This window comes from Tursiops truncatus, chromosome 5, assembly GCF_011762595.2.
Source record: "Tursiops truncatus isolate mTurTru1 chromosome 5, mTurTru1.mat.Y, whole genome shotgun sequence".
In the NCBI taxonomy this organism is placed as follows: Eukaryota; Metazoa; Chordata; class Mammalia; order Artiodactyla; family Delphinidae; genus Tursiops; species Tursiops truncatus.
Window position 1 is genome coordinate 71,190,035 of NC_047038.1, and position 16,069 is coordinate 71,206,103.

Consider the following 16,069-nt stretch of genomic DNA (forward strand, 5'->3'; position numbering starts at 1 on the left):
CCGAAGTGGATGGTGAAATGGAAAAAAAAATGCTTTAAATCTCTGAATAGAAAAGATGTAATTAGACAGACAATAGCTCCTAAATAATCAAATGCTTCAGAATATAATTTATTATAATGTAAAATAAAAGAATTTATGGTTTAATATGAGACTACACTTAACTTTTCCTTTATTCTAATACATAATTTATAGCATCTGTCAAGACAGGTAAATACCTAGAATGAAGTCTGAATAACCTATCAAATACAGAGCTAGTAAAATTAAGAACAGAAAGTTTTGAAAACAGCAGGAGAAAATAGGTAAAATTTGTCCTTGTGTTACACTTTGCATATTTTACAATTTCAATTTTTACAATTCTCTTAAAACTCTACTAAAAAAACCAACTAAATTCATAAATCAATTACTAAAACTCCTAATTAAACATATGAAGGTTTGAAATGTTTCTCAATACCAATGAATGCTTCTTTCTGGAACTCAGTTCAAAAGTAGTCTGATAAAGCATCTCCACAAAATTTTTCAAGCAGGGAACATTCACTTCATTTTTAACAGCCTAGGTAAAAAGATAATACAAAAACACAAAGAAAATGGTTACAAGTGTTAGATCAAACTATACAAGGATTACAATAAGTTTCTGTAAGGTTTGAAATTAGTCAATAATTCACTGAGTATCTGATGAAGTCCCATAATACACCAAATGATCAAATGTTGAGTAAGATAAACCAGGTCCCAGCCCTGGGTGAAGAAGCAGATGAATGTGTGGTATAACAGGAGCTCTAAGAGGAAATTCTCTGTCCTCTTGGAGCACTCAGAAGAGACCCCAATGGAAAAACTCCAGAAGGAAGTAACATCTAAGCTGAATTCGGCATTACTTTACCTAAAATACTGCAATAGCCTCCCATTTAACCTCTCTGGTCTTATCTCCCACTACTCTGGCCCCCTGCACTAGGATCCAGCCACACTAGCTTCTTTGTTGCTCCTAGAACACATCAAACATGCTCTTGCTTCAGGATGTCTGCACTGGTTCCTTCTGCCTAAGAAGCTCTTCCCCCAAATATAGCATGTCTTACTCCCTCATTCCTTTGGTTTTTGCTCAATCGTCACCATCTCTTTCAAGGTGGTGATCTTTCCTAATTACTCTATTTAAAATTTCAACTCCCTGCCCACTTCAAGAATTTTTAGGCCCCTACCCTGCTCTACATTTCTGCACAGTACTTACCACCACATCTGGCATATACTCTTGATACATAATTTTACATACTTGTTTGAGTTTTCTGCACTAGACGTAAGCTCGGTAAGAGCAGGGAGTCTTTCCTACCTTGATCATTGTTGTATTCCCTGTGGACGGAGGAGGCCCTGACACACAGAAAGCACTCAATATATATAATGAATAAATAAGTAGAATCTAACCAGGAAAGGAGGCTGGAGGTTATTTGAGAGGCAAGAATGTTCCAGACAGAAGGAGTTCTATGTGAAGAGGCTGGTGTTATGGACTGAATTGTCCCAAAATTCATATACTGAAGTCGTAACCCCACATACTTCATAATGTGACCTTATATGAAAATAGGTCATTGCAGGTATAATTAGTTACGTTAGAATGAGGTCATATTGAAGTTGGGGCGGGGGCTACTCCAACATGACTGTGTCCTTAAAAAAGGGGGCGGGGGATGAATAGGGAGACTGGGATTGACATATACACACTATTGATACTAGGTATAAAATAGATAACTAATGAGAACCTACTGTACAGCTCAGGGAACTCTACTCAATGCTCCGTGGTGACCTAAATGGGAAGGAAATCAAAAAAAGAGGGGATATATGTATATGTATAGCTGTATTGCTGTACAGTAGAAACTAATGCAACATTGTAAAGCAACTACACTCCAATAAAAATTAATTTTAAAAAGGTGGGGGGGGGGAGAATTTGGACAAAGACATGCACACGAGGATAACACCATGTGAAGATGATGGCAGAGATCAGGGTGATACATCTATAAGACAAGGAAGGTCAAAGATTTTCAGTAAACTACCGGAAGTTAGGCAAGAGGCATGGAACAGATCTTCCTCACAGCACTCAGAAAAAGATCAACCTGGCAACACCTTGCTCTTAGACATCTAGGCTCCATAAATGTGAGACAATAAATTTTTGTTGCTTAAGCCACCTAGTTTGTGGTACTTTGTAAGGGCAGCCCTAGTAAACAAATAAAATACAAAAGCAAACATGGCATAAAAGAAGAATTAGGCAACCCAGTAATAATGGACCACAGTCAAGGGTCTTTCTTCCCACAATCTGCTCCTTTTGATAAGTTACCTTAGAAACTACAACATAATCTCAGATATCTGGCAAAAACAGATTTTTCAGACAAGGGGGAAGCACAAATGACAATTTGGGATGGATACGCAGCGTTTCAAACCATTTCTAGGAAAAGAAATTGAAGTCCATGCACTAATGATGTACTTCATTAAGTACATAGCTACTTCATAGCTAAGCTGATGTGGTTTTATAAATGATCATGTTTTCTTTTTGGCAAAATGAACCTATTTTCACGGTTAAAACTGAGGTGAGAGTGGGGGTGGGGTATTTGACTCAAACTACTTACAAACTTATAGTTCATGACTTCTGTTTGTACTCGTTTAAAAAATCTTCAAGTATTTAACTATAAGTAAATATTCAAAACTGGTAAAAAAAAATCATGCCAATCTCTACAACTGCTATGTCATTAATATTTTAAATTCTTAATTTTTCTTACAATTCCCTGTCCATCTTTTCTGAACATGTTCTAAAGATAGGACCTGAATACCATAAACCATTCCATATGAACACACTGATCACAAGTCAATTAATTCAGTATTTAAAAATAAAAGTCAAAACAGTTACATTTGATTCTCAGTATGAAAATAAATTTCTTCATTTTAAAATATTTTAAATAGAATAAAACCTGAATAAAGTGAATCTTACTAACTTCCATTTTTAGCCAAGGTGGTGTAAAGGGGGCTAGACTTATTTTACCATCTGAAACAACCAAAAAGGAACAAAATATATGAAATGATACGCAAAACATTATACATCAGTCAACAAAAGAAAGTGACCCCTGAGGAATGGAAAATAGATGAGGTGAGCCCTTTGATGGCCCCAGCTTACTGCTGTGTGAGAATTTTCAGGGAAGAAATTAAAGTGTACCATTGTGTATGGTTTTTACACTACACATGAACAGTATAATAACACTTGAGGTAGACAATGATAAGTTAAAGATGTATACCATAAACAATTAAATGACAAAACAATGAGATATAGCTAATAAGCCAACAAAGGAGATAAAAGAATCACAAAAATATTCAATTAATCCAAAAAAATAGTAGAAAAAGGAAACAAAGAACAGATGGGAAAATTAAAAACATAATCAGAAGATGACAGATTTAAAATAACTGTATCACTAATCATATCAAATGTATGTGGTGCCCAATTAAAAGGCAGAGATTGTCAGACTGGATAAAAAAGCAAGAACCAACCATATCCTGCCTACAAAAAAAAATATATACATATATATATATATATGTATATATTTTAATATAAAAACACAAGTAGATTAAAAGGAAAAAATGGAAAAAGATATACTATCCTTATACAATCAAAAGGAAGCAGGAGTGGCTATATTAATATCAGATAAAGTAGATTTCAGAGCAAAGAATATTATCAGAGATAAGGAAGGTTATTTCACAATGATAATGGTGTTAATTAAAGAGGATATACAATCCTAAACATACATGTGTTTCATGATAGAGCTTAAACATACAGCAAGCAAAAACTGACAGAACTGCAAAGAGAAACAGTTGGTCAGATTTCAATACTCCTCTCTCAGTAGTTGACAGAACAAGTAGAGAGGAAATCAGCAGAGTTGAAAAACACTATTAACCAATTTGCCCTAATTGATATTCATAGAACACTCTATCCAACAGCAGTATACATAGTCTTTTCAAGTGCACATGGAACATTCATCAAAATAAATGATATTCTGGCCCAAAAAACAAATTTCAATGCACCTAATGGAATTCAAGCATACCAAATATGTTCTGCAACCACAAATTAAAAATGAGTAACCTGAAGATCTCTGGAAAACCCCCAAATGTTTAGACATTAAATAAAATGCTTCTAAATAACCTGTGGATTTCAAAAAGGACAGCAGAAAGTATTCTGAGCTTTATGAAAATGAAAACACAAGATATCAGAATTTGTGGGCTGCCACTGTAGAACTACTTAGAGGGAAATATATGCATTAAGTGCTTATATTAGAAAAGAGAAAAGGTCTTGACGACCTCAGCTTCCACCTTAAGAAACTAGCAGGGAAAAAAAGAGCAAATTTAGAGTAAGTAGAAGAAAAATAATAAAAATCCAAGTAGAAATGAGTTAAATAGAAAACTGAAAAATAGAGAACATCAATAAAGTCAAAAGCTGGTTCTCTGAGAAGATCAATATAATCAATAAACTTCTAGCCAGACAGATCAGGAAAAAAGGAGAAAAGTCACAATCTACCAATATTTGGAATGGAAGAGGTCACTACAGATCCTATAGCTATTTAAAGAAACTAAAGGAATATTATGTCTAACTTTACAATGAATTGGATAATTCAAACAAAATGGGCAAACTCCTTAGAAAGACATGAAAGCGTACTCAAGAAGAAACAGTCTGAGCAGCCCTATGTATTCTGAAGAAAATTATCTGGTAGTTAAAAAGCTTGCCACGAGAAAAATCCCAGGCCAGGTGGCTTTATTGGTGAATTCTACCCAACTCCAAAGGAAGATGTAGAGCCAACTCTGCACAAACTTCTTCAACATTAACTTGTTACTAAAAACAAAGACATTGCAAGAAAACCACAGACCAACAGCCCGCATGAACATAGATAAGTGCAAAAATTCTCAAAAGAAAAACACCTAGCAAATAAAATCTAACAATATATTAAAAAAATCTTATCATGATCAAGAGGAGTTTAACCCCAGGAATATATGGCTGATGCAACATTTGAAAAATCAATCAACGTAGTTCACCATATTAATGAACAAAAAAGAATATATGATTACTTCAGTAGACAGAGAAAAAAAAAAGCATTTAACAAAATCCAACATTCATTCCTGAAAAAAACTCTTAACAAACTAGGAATGGAAGTAAATTTCCTCAATATGATAAAAGGCATCTATGAAAAATCTACAGGTAACATCATACTTATTGGTAAAAGATTGATGACTTTAGCCCTAAGATGTGAATGGAGTCTGTTCTCATCACTTGTATTTATCCTTGTACTGAGAGTCCTAGCCAGTGCAATAAGGCAAAAATAAAATATGCACACTGGGGCTTCCCTGGTGGCACAGTGGTTAAGAATCCATCTGCCAATGCAGGGGACACAGGTTCGAGCCCTGGTCCAGGAAGATCCCACATGCCGTGGAGCAACTAAGCCCGTGCGCCACAACTATGGAGCCTGCGCCGTAGAGCCTGCAAGCCACAACTACTGAGCCCACGTGCCACAACTACTGAAGCCTATGCGCCTAGAGCCCATGCTCTGTGACAAGAGAAGCCACTGCAATGAGAAGCCCGTGCACCGCAATGAAGAGTAGCCCCTGCTCACCGCAACTAGAGAAAGCCAGTGCGCAGCAACGAAGACCCAACGCAGCCAAAAAAAAAAACAAAATGTACATTGAAAAGTATTTTGAGCACCTGGAAAATGAAATTTTAAAACAATGCCATTTAGAGTAGCATAAAAATATGAAATGCCTAGGGCTAAATTTAACAAAATATACTCAAGACCTGTACACTGAAAACTACCAAACACTGTTGACAGAAAATAAAGACCTAAGTAAAAGGAGAGAAACTATGTTCATGAATTGCAAGAATCCATATTAAGATGTCTGTCCTCCCAATTTATTGACTAATTTAATCCAATCCCAATCAAATCCCACTAGATTTTTTTTAATGGACCAGGTGATTCTAAAATTTATATGTAAATGCAGTAGACCTAGAAGAGCCAAAATTTTTTTGAAAAATATAAAGTTGGAAGATGTATATATACTACCTACCTTCTAACTTACTACAGTAATTAACATACTATACCATTGTTGTAAGAATATACACACAGATTATTGGAACAGAATAGAGTCAGAAAAAGACCCACACAAATAGAGTCAATTGAATTTTCTGACAAAGGAACTAATGTACTTAGAAAGAGTTGTAAACAAACAAGTGAAACAGTACAGGAACAACTGGATGCTATTTGCAAAAACAAAAAGAATTAAACAAAACAAAACAAAATTTCAATCCATACCTCATACCATATACAAAATTAACTCAAAATAGATCACTGACCTAAAAGTAAATCCCGAAACTGAAATATAGAAAACTTTTGTTACCCTGGGTTAGGCAAAGACTTCATAGGTACAATACCAAAAGCACAACTTATAAAAGAATAAATCAGATATGCGAGCCACAACTACTGAAGGCCACATGCCTAGAGCCCGTGCTCTGCAACAAGAGAAGCCACTGCAATGAGAAGCCCGCGCACCACAACGAAGAGTAGCCCCCACTCGCCGCAACTAGAGAAAAGCCCGCATGCAGCAACGAAGACCCAATGCAGCCAAAAATAAATAAATTTATATAAAAATAAAACCTTGAAACAACCCAAATGTCCAAAAACAGATAAACACATAACCGAACTGTGGTATATCCATACAATGAAATACTAGTCAACAATGTATAAACTGCTGATATATTCTGTAACATAGTTGGAACTCAAAATAATTGTGCGGAGTGAAAGAAGCCAGAAAAAAGAGTCTGTACTGTACGATTCCATTAATATAAAATTCTAGGGCTTCCCTGGTGGCGCAGTGATTGAGAGTCCGCCTGCCGATGCAGGGGACACGGGTTCGTGCCCCGGTCCGGGAGGATCCCATGTGCCGCGGAGCGGCTGGGCCCGTGAGCCATGGCCCCTGAGCCTGCGCGTCCAGAGCCTGTGCTCCGCAACGGGAGAGGCCACAGCAGTGAGAGGCCCACGTACCACAAAAAAAAAAAAAAAATTCTAGAAAACCCAAAACTAAGTAGAGGAATAGAAAGATCAATGGTTACCTGAGAACAATGTGGAGTGGGGGGGGGGGATTAAAAAGGAACATGAGGAAACTTCTGAAGTATGATAGGTACGTACATTATCTTGACTGTGGTGAAGGTTGTACAGGCATATACATATGTCTAATTGTACACTTTAAATATGTGTAATTTAAGTCAATTTTACCTCCATAAGTGTTTTTAAATGAAATTACACGTATATATATAAAGAATATCATTTATACAGCAGTACATAGTATGCTGAAAGTGAGTGGCATAACACATACCACAAAAAACCCAGGAAACAAAAAAATCTAGCATGTCCAAGTATTCTAAAATCCCTGAATCCTATTTATACCATGCTATGTTACTAGTAACTACAGAATTATTTTTGAATAACACAATGAATTTAGACCTAGAAAAGCTTCTATAAATCCGCTTCCCTAGAAGTTACTGGAACCATATTTATAGCAGCCATATTTTCTAAATAATTTAGAATACATATTTTGACAGGTATGATGAATGTCATGGCAACTATAGAAATTAACTTTTAAAACTGAGACAATCCTGTAAACTCTAGGATACATGTCACAGTACTTTTAAATTCTTCAGAGGCATTAAAATGGCTGCCATTTTGTAAGGAGCAAACGCCATGAAATGCAGTGTGTTACACTGAGCTACTTGAGATAATCATTACTTCTAGGTTGCAAATACTCTGCCTTCCTAACAGTCTCTAAATCTTAAGGGCCTGGGCTTGTTCTTTTGATTAAAAGACTGATTGATGCTCTTCTGCTATGTGTCTAATAATGATTTACCCCATACTCCCACTACATTCAAAGTTTCCGCTTTATTGTTTATGAGGATACCAGAAAGTAAGAATATCACATGTGGTAACTTCTTCAACAAAAAAGTACTTTTAAAATGCAATATAAAATTAAAAATATACTTACAGCAGCTACAGGGATAAGAATCTCCACAAATAAACCAGCAAGTGCATGTTTTATATCTTTATCCTTTACTTCTAAGAAATACTGAGCACATTCCTTGAGAGGGAAAAAGGTATATTAGATTTAAAAAGGAGGAAGATTATAGAAATGTTAATATCACAATAATTTTGTAAATACTCTGCAATTTTACCAGAAAGCTAAGTTCACATCATGTTCAAATTTAAAAAGAAAATTAATTCACACTTCTGACAATTTAACACTTGGAGTAAGGAATTAGTAACGTCATTAATTATATTTATTTTGTTTCTTTTAAATAGTCATGAAAAGCAAAAACAACCACTGTTAGGCTAATTCTAATTACTGCAGATCACCTGCATGAACTGAAATGATGCTTCAAAATCTTCTACAGGATACATTTTCACTCGGAAAAATTTCATTCCCATTATTAAGCTGATGACGCTTTGTACCACATGTGGACTTTGTTCCTTTTGTCGCAGTTCTTTTAACTCTGTCACAAACTTCTTCCTCACAGCCTGAAACCTTTAATGTACACGGATACACAATTTGATATGAATTGAAAACACTCATTTCCCACATGATATTTAAGGTTGAAATCAAGAAGTATTTTACCTAAACACCATCTCCTTTCTCTGCCCTCATCAAAATTACCCAGAAAAACATACAGATAACAAAAATATTTCTTATTCTAGATTTATTGTTCATTTATTTTTTCAAATAAAAAATGCCTTAAGGAGAAATTCTTATTAGAATTTCTTATTCCTATAATACCATCAATACAGCATCATTACCATTTAATAGTTCGTAATCATCATAAAAATAAGATCTAATAACCCACCCATAAAACATCCACATGTAAATCAGACAGTGTCTCTAAATTCTAAGACTCATTTTGATAAAGTCTGCAATTTAAGTTACATGGAGAGCAGACTGGAGACTACATATTTGTTCAAAGAGATAAACCAATCACTTGTAGACTACTAAGTATCTCTTAAAATTATTATCTCCTTACACTGTAGAAAAACTGAAGATGATGAGTGGGAGAGCACTGGTCTCACAATGGGAATCAGCTGAAGAAATCAAAATGCTTTTGAAATGCTGAGCAACATCCTGGATTCAAATGACTACAACAGTTAAGGCTACTAAGGTTTTCTTTGCTTACAATGGAAAAAGATATCTGATAGTTTGTTAATCGATAATACTTCACTTTCCCCCTCTATGAAACAAAGGTTTTATTGCTGATGTTACTTGGGGAAACCAGTTCTCGAAAGTTATAATGACAAATGAAGCATACTTCCCAATGGGCACTGAGTACAAATTAATATTAATTAAACATGGATATTAATTACATGTTAATGAAATATGTATCCATGATAGGAAGTATAACTTCTCCATTTCCATTTCAGTCTTGTAAAATACAACACCATTTTCCATGAAAGTGTTCTTTTGCGTTTTATAAAGAAAATATAAAGTGGATAAAAATCTTCCCATTGCAATATTATTAGAATCCAAGGATTTTTCCTATTAAATTTTTCATAATAATTATTAGTCACTATAATCAAAGGAAATGCATTGACAAGATTCTAAAACACCCCCAGCCCTTTCTTTCTCCCCACCCCTTTCCCACCTCACCACCTTTCCTCTCAAATGTTGGTGCCATCAGCCCAGCCTAATGTGGGTCCATCCATGTTTTTTCCCATGCGCGTTGTATGTATGGGTGGAAAACACCTCAATATTGCTCTGAGTGGCATTTCTCTTACAACTAGACCAGTGAGGCTGAGCGTCATTTCATCAATTTACCATTGGCCATTTAGATTTACTATCCTTCCCATCCTAGATTTAACTTAGCTATGATGTAGGGTTCTTCTGGACCCAACTTGCTCATGTGTTATTTAGCACTTCTAACCTATATCCTGACAGAAAATCATTTTCAATAAAAATTACAATATGAACTACTGTGCCATGAAAAGAAATACATTATTGCTCATGTTTTTGCAGCTACATTCCTGAAACAGGGATTCCTTGTTGATTAAATATGAACACAATATTAAAATACTATTGTCTACGTCTAAGTCATTTCAAATACTCCAACTACGTTCTAAGTTCTATACAGCATTGGGTATACAAGGGTCCCTGGTAAACTACAAAGGATAAAACATAAATAATACTAAATTAAAGGATAGTAACTACCAAATAATAAAATATATTACTTCATATTAAAATCTAAACTACTAAACATTAACAATAATTGTGTTTGCTTTCTTAGAACTGAAAAAGGTTGCTATAGGATGATTTCAGGGCCAAAGACTGACTCTTTAAATAGCGCCCAAGAAAATCTAAAATGATACTTTTTTCCTTAAAAATTTCCCAGTAGCATTAAAGGAAATTCAAAATCTTCCATAGTCTTTAGAGCAAGCACGCAATACTAAAGACAAACATCTTTTTTACCGTTTACGATAATGATGGTTCAATACAACTCAATGTATGTAACTCCTAATGAATAACACCCTCTTTATGGAGTACTCTAGTATCTTTATCTTTCCTTTTTGGTATGTCTTCCACCTATTCAAAACTCTGTTCAGTATTAAAATAAATAAGATGGTTAGAAGGAAGACACTGCATTGCTATCTCAGAAATAAAAGCATTCAAGTAGAAACTATTAAAAGTAATTATTAGCTTCGACAAGAGTTCTATAAGAAAGATTTATAAAAACACTTCTCAAAGAACTGTGAAAAATAGGGAATAAGGTAATGACCTGACTATTCTTGGCAATTTCTTACTTCCTCAATTCAGGTTTTATGGAAAACCCCAAATAATGAAGACAAGTTGTGGAACTGAGGTATGGGCGTCACTTAAAATTCCTCTAAAGCAGGAGTCCCCAACCCCCAGGCCATGGACCAATAGCTGTCCATGGCCTGTTGGGAACCGGGCCACGCGGCAGGAGGTGAGCGGAGGGCAAGCGAGCGAAGCTTCATCTGCCGCTCCCGATCGCTCGCATAACTGCCTGAATCATCCCCCCCATCACTTGCATTACCGCCTGAACCATCATCTGCCGCCATCCCCCACCTCCCTCACCGTGGAAAAATTCTCTTCCATGAAACAAGTCCCTGGTGCCAAAAAGGTTGGGGACCCCTGCTCCAAGGAACAGAGCAGCAAAATAATAAAAGGTGAAACAGACTTCACAATAACTCTATGAAAAAAAAAAAAGATCTAAAACTGTCAGTGTCTATTCTATTAGTTAGCAATGAGAATTCTAAAAAGCAAAACAAATCAAAATCAGTGATTTATAAAACTTACTTTGATTGGGCAAGAACGCCTATCACTTCTGCATATAAATCTGCAATAATATGCACATTCCCAGTGTTGGTTCCTGAATATCTAAAATAGCAAAAGAACAAACATATTATTTCATGAAATTTTTCTACAAACTTTCTTAATAACTCTGAAAATTCCTTATCAGGGTGTTGCATAAATTTTCTCTGAAGATTCATTTATAGGATGATAAAAACCACATGAATTTTCTTCTCTCTCTAGATTTCAATTTGCCAGGAAATTTAGCCTGATTCTTATAAATTCAATCAATGGTTTTAAGAATCATTTTTACAAAATCTTTCCCATAAGCATCTCCTGTGGACTAAAAAATACAGGAAGATAATTGCTTTGAACTTCAGAAAACAAATGATTTATGAGAGTTCAAATTAACAGTCTAAATCTGGACCGCAGATAAAAGCAACAGTCCCGTATTTTACTTACCCTTCCTTATGTTTAAAGTGCTTAAAAGCTAAGTTTAGAACTTCATGAACTAAGGGATCAGGCACAGGATGAACAGGAATCTAGAAAAAAAAAAAAAATCAAGTGTGTGCTAAACAGATTACAGGTCTTTTATGAGTATTTTCAACTAACCAAATCAATAATCAATTTTAGTTTTCATGATCTGACCTACTATTAATCTGTCAATCTTCCCCTTTTCTAAGAATGGTATTATTTTTCTCTAAGAACTTAGTTGAACATCTACTTTAACAAGCTCTAAATTCATGAACATTAAGCTTTATAATCGCTAATCTTTAAACTATAGACTATGCAGATGAAAAAATAGTCATTGTTGTTACTACAACTGTCACTGTCCGAAAGTTAAAAACACACTTATGGGTGACTCTCTGCAACGCCTATAGGAAAGTAAACTTTGATTGAGCCAGGCTTCATATAGTCTGATTTTCTATCATAATAGTATCCAAAAGGGACTCTAATTTTCCCAACAATTTAAAATTATTTATGGTTTTATTAGAAATTTGTTATTTAAATGTTTGTTTTGTTTAGTTCTTTAAAAATTACACGCCAGTTCCTAATATGGACAACACATCAAAACATTTAAACCAGAAAGTAAAATCCCTGCCCTTTCCCCCATATATAATCACTACTGGTATATATCTACTTCCAGGCTTTTTCCTACACACACTCATCCACACAGCTTATTTTTTACTTAATGGACTGATGCATCTTTCCCCATCAGTACTTAGCTCCTTCTTACATTATTTAGCAGCCATGTAATACTCAGTATATATATATATATATAAAATAATTTATTTAATGAGCTCCCTATTAATGAACATTTCATTCCAGATTTTCAGTATTCAATATATATAATGTTATACAACAAACATCTTGTGCATTTAACATTATTTACTTGTACAGTTCCATGGGAAAGCATCCAAAAGGAAGAACTGATGGGTCAAAGATTATCCAAGACGTCATTGATACAGATTCTAGTTCTTTATATGTGTGGGTCTGTTTGTGAGCTCTCTATTCTATCAAGTTATACGCATCTATACTAAAATCATGCTGTCTTAATTATTAGGGCTTACTAATAAGTTCTCATGTCTGGCACCACAAGTCCTCCCTTACTTTTCTTCAGAGATAGCTTGGCTATTGTTCTTCCCTATTCAATCTACAGCCATCTTTTCAAGGTCCAAAAAAACTGTTATAGGTGAACTATAATCAAATCATTATATAACATATAAAAACATTTTCTTCATTAGACCAAAAGGTCTTTCTACACTTTTTATCATTCTAATGAAGAAAAGCCAAGCTTCTCTTTTCACTAGTTATGAAACCTGGAGGAAGTTTCTACCTCTTTACCGGTAAAAAATGTAGGTAATAGATTAGAACCCCATAATTACCAGCCCTGAGAGAATGCAAAACTGGGTACATTACAATGGGAGATTCTTGGTCTCTCACCTTTTCCACCCTTCTCTAAAAGGGACTAGGACAAAATTCTTACTTCCTAGGAATGTAGGGCAGATGACGGAACTAGAATATAGGATGCAGATATTGAGGACAAGGCCTGGTAGGGAACCCAGAGCCCATTAGGAAGTGGGTAGGCAGATGTATTTTCCTAGCTTCATCTTCCCTGGACTGGGCCAAACAAAATAGGCCCCAAGGTAAGAAAAAGGTTACTGAAGTCACTGCTGTTGTCCCATAAGTCCCAGTAAGCCCTATGATTATCCCATTGATGGTTAAAACAAAGTAGATATCTACCACTAGGTGATACCAAGCTTTAGTCGGGAATATGCTGTATCTGGATCCAGCAGCCCGACTTCCAGAACTTACTCCAGAATTCACAGCGCTAATCACGCAAGCTGGCCCCAGACGCCTCAGTGACCTTGCAATAATGCGACACTGCATTTTACGTGACTTAATTTTTTGGGCCCCATTTACTGTGCTGTGTTGTGGTTTTACCATACTGACTTCTATACAGGGATGTTTGGTGTGCTCTAGGCCAGAGATATGAAACACAAGTTAACTTACACCTATACTTTCTCCTAAGTAGTCTTTATTTGCTCCAGTTATGCCAGAAGTCTAACAATGACAGCTAGGGACACTACTTAGCTATGTTGTGTGCTCTTTATTACTACCTTAATAATATTAGTTATTAGTAATGCCACCACCAACACTTTTCACGTGTCTGTGTGCCAGGTATTACTTAGGCATTTTATATACATTATTTATAACACTTATAGCAGCCTTACACAGTAGTATTTGTCCCCTGTTTTACAGATGAGGGGACTGAAGTTTAGAAGTCAGTGCATACTTCTCTACAAAATACTGTGCCCAGTTTCTGATATATGAAAATGCATTTAATAAACGGAACAAATGAGGAAAGAAAACTTTCAGTTTTATCATATTATAGCTAGAAAAGAGACAGAGAAACAGAAGAGAATAAATATTATCTCATCTTTAATTTTTGGAAGAAAAAAAGCACAACCTCTAAAAATTTTATTTTAAGAATGAACACTATCAGGATGCTCAGACGTTCTTGAAATTCCTACTTCTCCCCTTATTTACAATAATCAAAAAAATTCCCAAGCTGAACCTCCAAAAAAGGGGGGCTGGGGTGGGAAAGAATCCCAGTTCAGTTTATAGAGAAAACGTTCTACTTTCATGGAGTAGTATTTCCATCTAGAGCATCAAGAATTTTTTAGATCTTGCCATCTGCATGATTTTGGAAGCAGATCTAATTCTATTTGAACATTCAAGAAGGATATATCTAGTAGACTCTAAAGAATACCCAAGTTTTATTCCAAAGCTATTCCCACTACCACTTCCCCAGATCTAATGCTTTTAGCACATCATGAAAGTAGAAAACCACAAAACCAGGTTAAGACATGGACAACGGGGAGTCAGCAAGGTACGCTCATTATGTAAATGACCAGACCTCAGTGCAAAGGACAGTGAATAAACTCTCATGACTCAGCAAAATCACAAATAACCCCATAACCTTCAGGGCTGCTCACCAACATCTAAAGTGCTAATGTTGTGTGATGAACTGGAAGATTGGGATTGACATGTATACTCTGATGTGTATAAAATGGATGACTGGGCTTCCCTGGTGGCGCAGTGGTTGGGAGTCCGCCTGCCGATGCAGGGGACACGGGTTCGTGCCCCGGTCCGGGAAAATCCCACATGCCGCGGAGCGGCTGGGCCCGTGAGCCATGGCCGCTGAGCCTGCGCGTCCGGAGCCTGTGCTCCGCAACGGGAGAGGCCACGGCAGTGAGAGGCCCGCATACCCCAAAAAAAAAAAAAAAAAAAAAAAAAGGATGACTAATAAGAACGTGCTGTATAAAAAAATAAATAAAATTCAAAAATTAAAAAAATAAAAATACAATAAATAAATAAAATGCTAATGTCAAACCTGAAAATACTAAGGATCTACTCCTCCTTCTGATACTTCACAATAAGCACCCATAAAACTAAGCCAAGAGCCTGAAGTGGCTTATAAGCCTGGTTTCCCAATCTTGTTTGTTTCAACGAATAAATGTATGGCTAAAATTCAATATAAAAAGAAAACTGCTTAAAGATACTAAATGCTATAGTGCTTTTACCATGGATTCTAAAGCCTCTGGTAGGTACTAATATGCTAATATTTGTAGTTGGCCATGACCCCCAAATTATTCTTCTGACTTTCTTGAAAAAATAAAATTAGTCCTTTATCATCTTGAATTAATTTTGTTCCCATGGTGAATCACACTCATGTCATCACATTTATATAAACTCAATCCTTTGTCTAATTTGTTATGATTTAAAATTTAATTTTATAAGATGATGGCCATTTCACCTAATTTTGTAACACTGATTTTTACCAATAAGAATAATTTTATTTACAAAGAGAACTAGGGGCTTCCCTGGTGGCACAGTGGTTAAGAATCTGCCTGCCAATGCAGGGGACACAGGTTCAAGCCCTCCTCCACGAAGATCCCACATGCCGCGGAGCAACTTAAGCCCATGAGCCACAACTACTGAGCCTGCACTCTACAGCACGCAAGCCACAACTACGGAGCCCATGTGCCACAACTACAGGAGCCTGCACACCTAGAGCCCGTGCTCTGCAACAAGAGAAGCCACCGCAATGAGAAGCCTGCGCACCGCAATGAAGAGCAGCCCCCGCTCACCACAACTAGAGAAAGCCCATGCGCAGCAACAAAGACCCAACACAGCCAAAAATAAAATAAATCTATTAAAAAAATAA

The 16,069-nt window shown here is 35.9% G+C and overlaps 1 protein-coding gene across 9 annotated transcripts in view; it reads right to left on the reverse strand.

Moving 5' to 3' along the window:
* The window catches only part of FRYL (FRY like transcription coactivator), a 244,672-nt gene that overhangs the window by 104,528 nt on the left and 124,075 nt on the right, over positions 1 to 16,069 (reverse strand). For all 9 annotated transcript variants that reach the window (XM_033856980.2, XM_033856979.2, XM_033856984.2 and 6 more), the window contains 5 exons: positions 11,800 to 11,879; positions 11,344 to 11,424; positions 8,400 to 8,568; positions 8,032 to 8,124; positions 452 to 550 (listed from right to left, as the gene is read on the reverse strand). In XM_033856980.2, the coding sequence (XP_033712871.1) occupies positions 452 to 550; positions 8,032 to 8,124; positions 8,400 to 8,568; positions 11,344 to 11,424; positions 11,800 to 11,879 (522 nt within the window). The remainder of the gene's footprint in view (positions 1 to 451; positions 551 to 8,031; positions 8,125 to 8,399; positions 8,569 to 11,343; positions 11,425 to 11,799; positions 11,880 to 16,069) is intronic.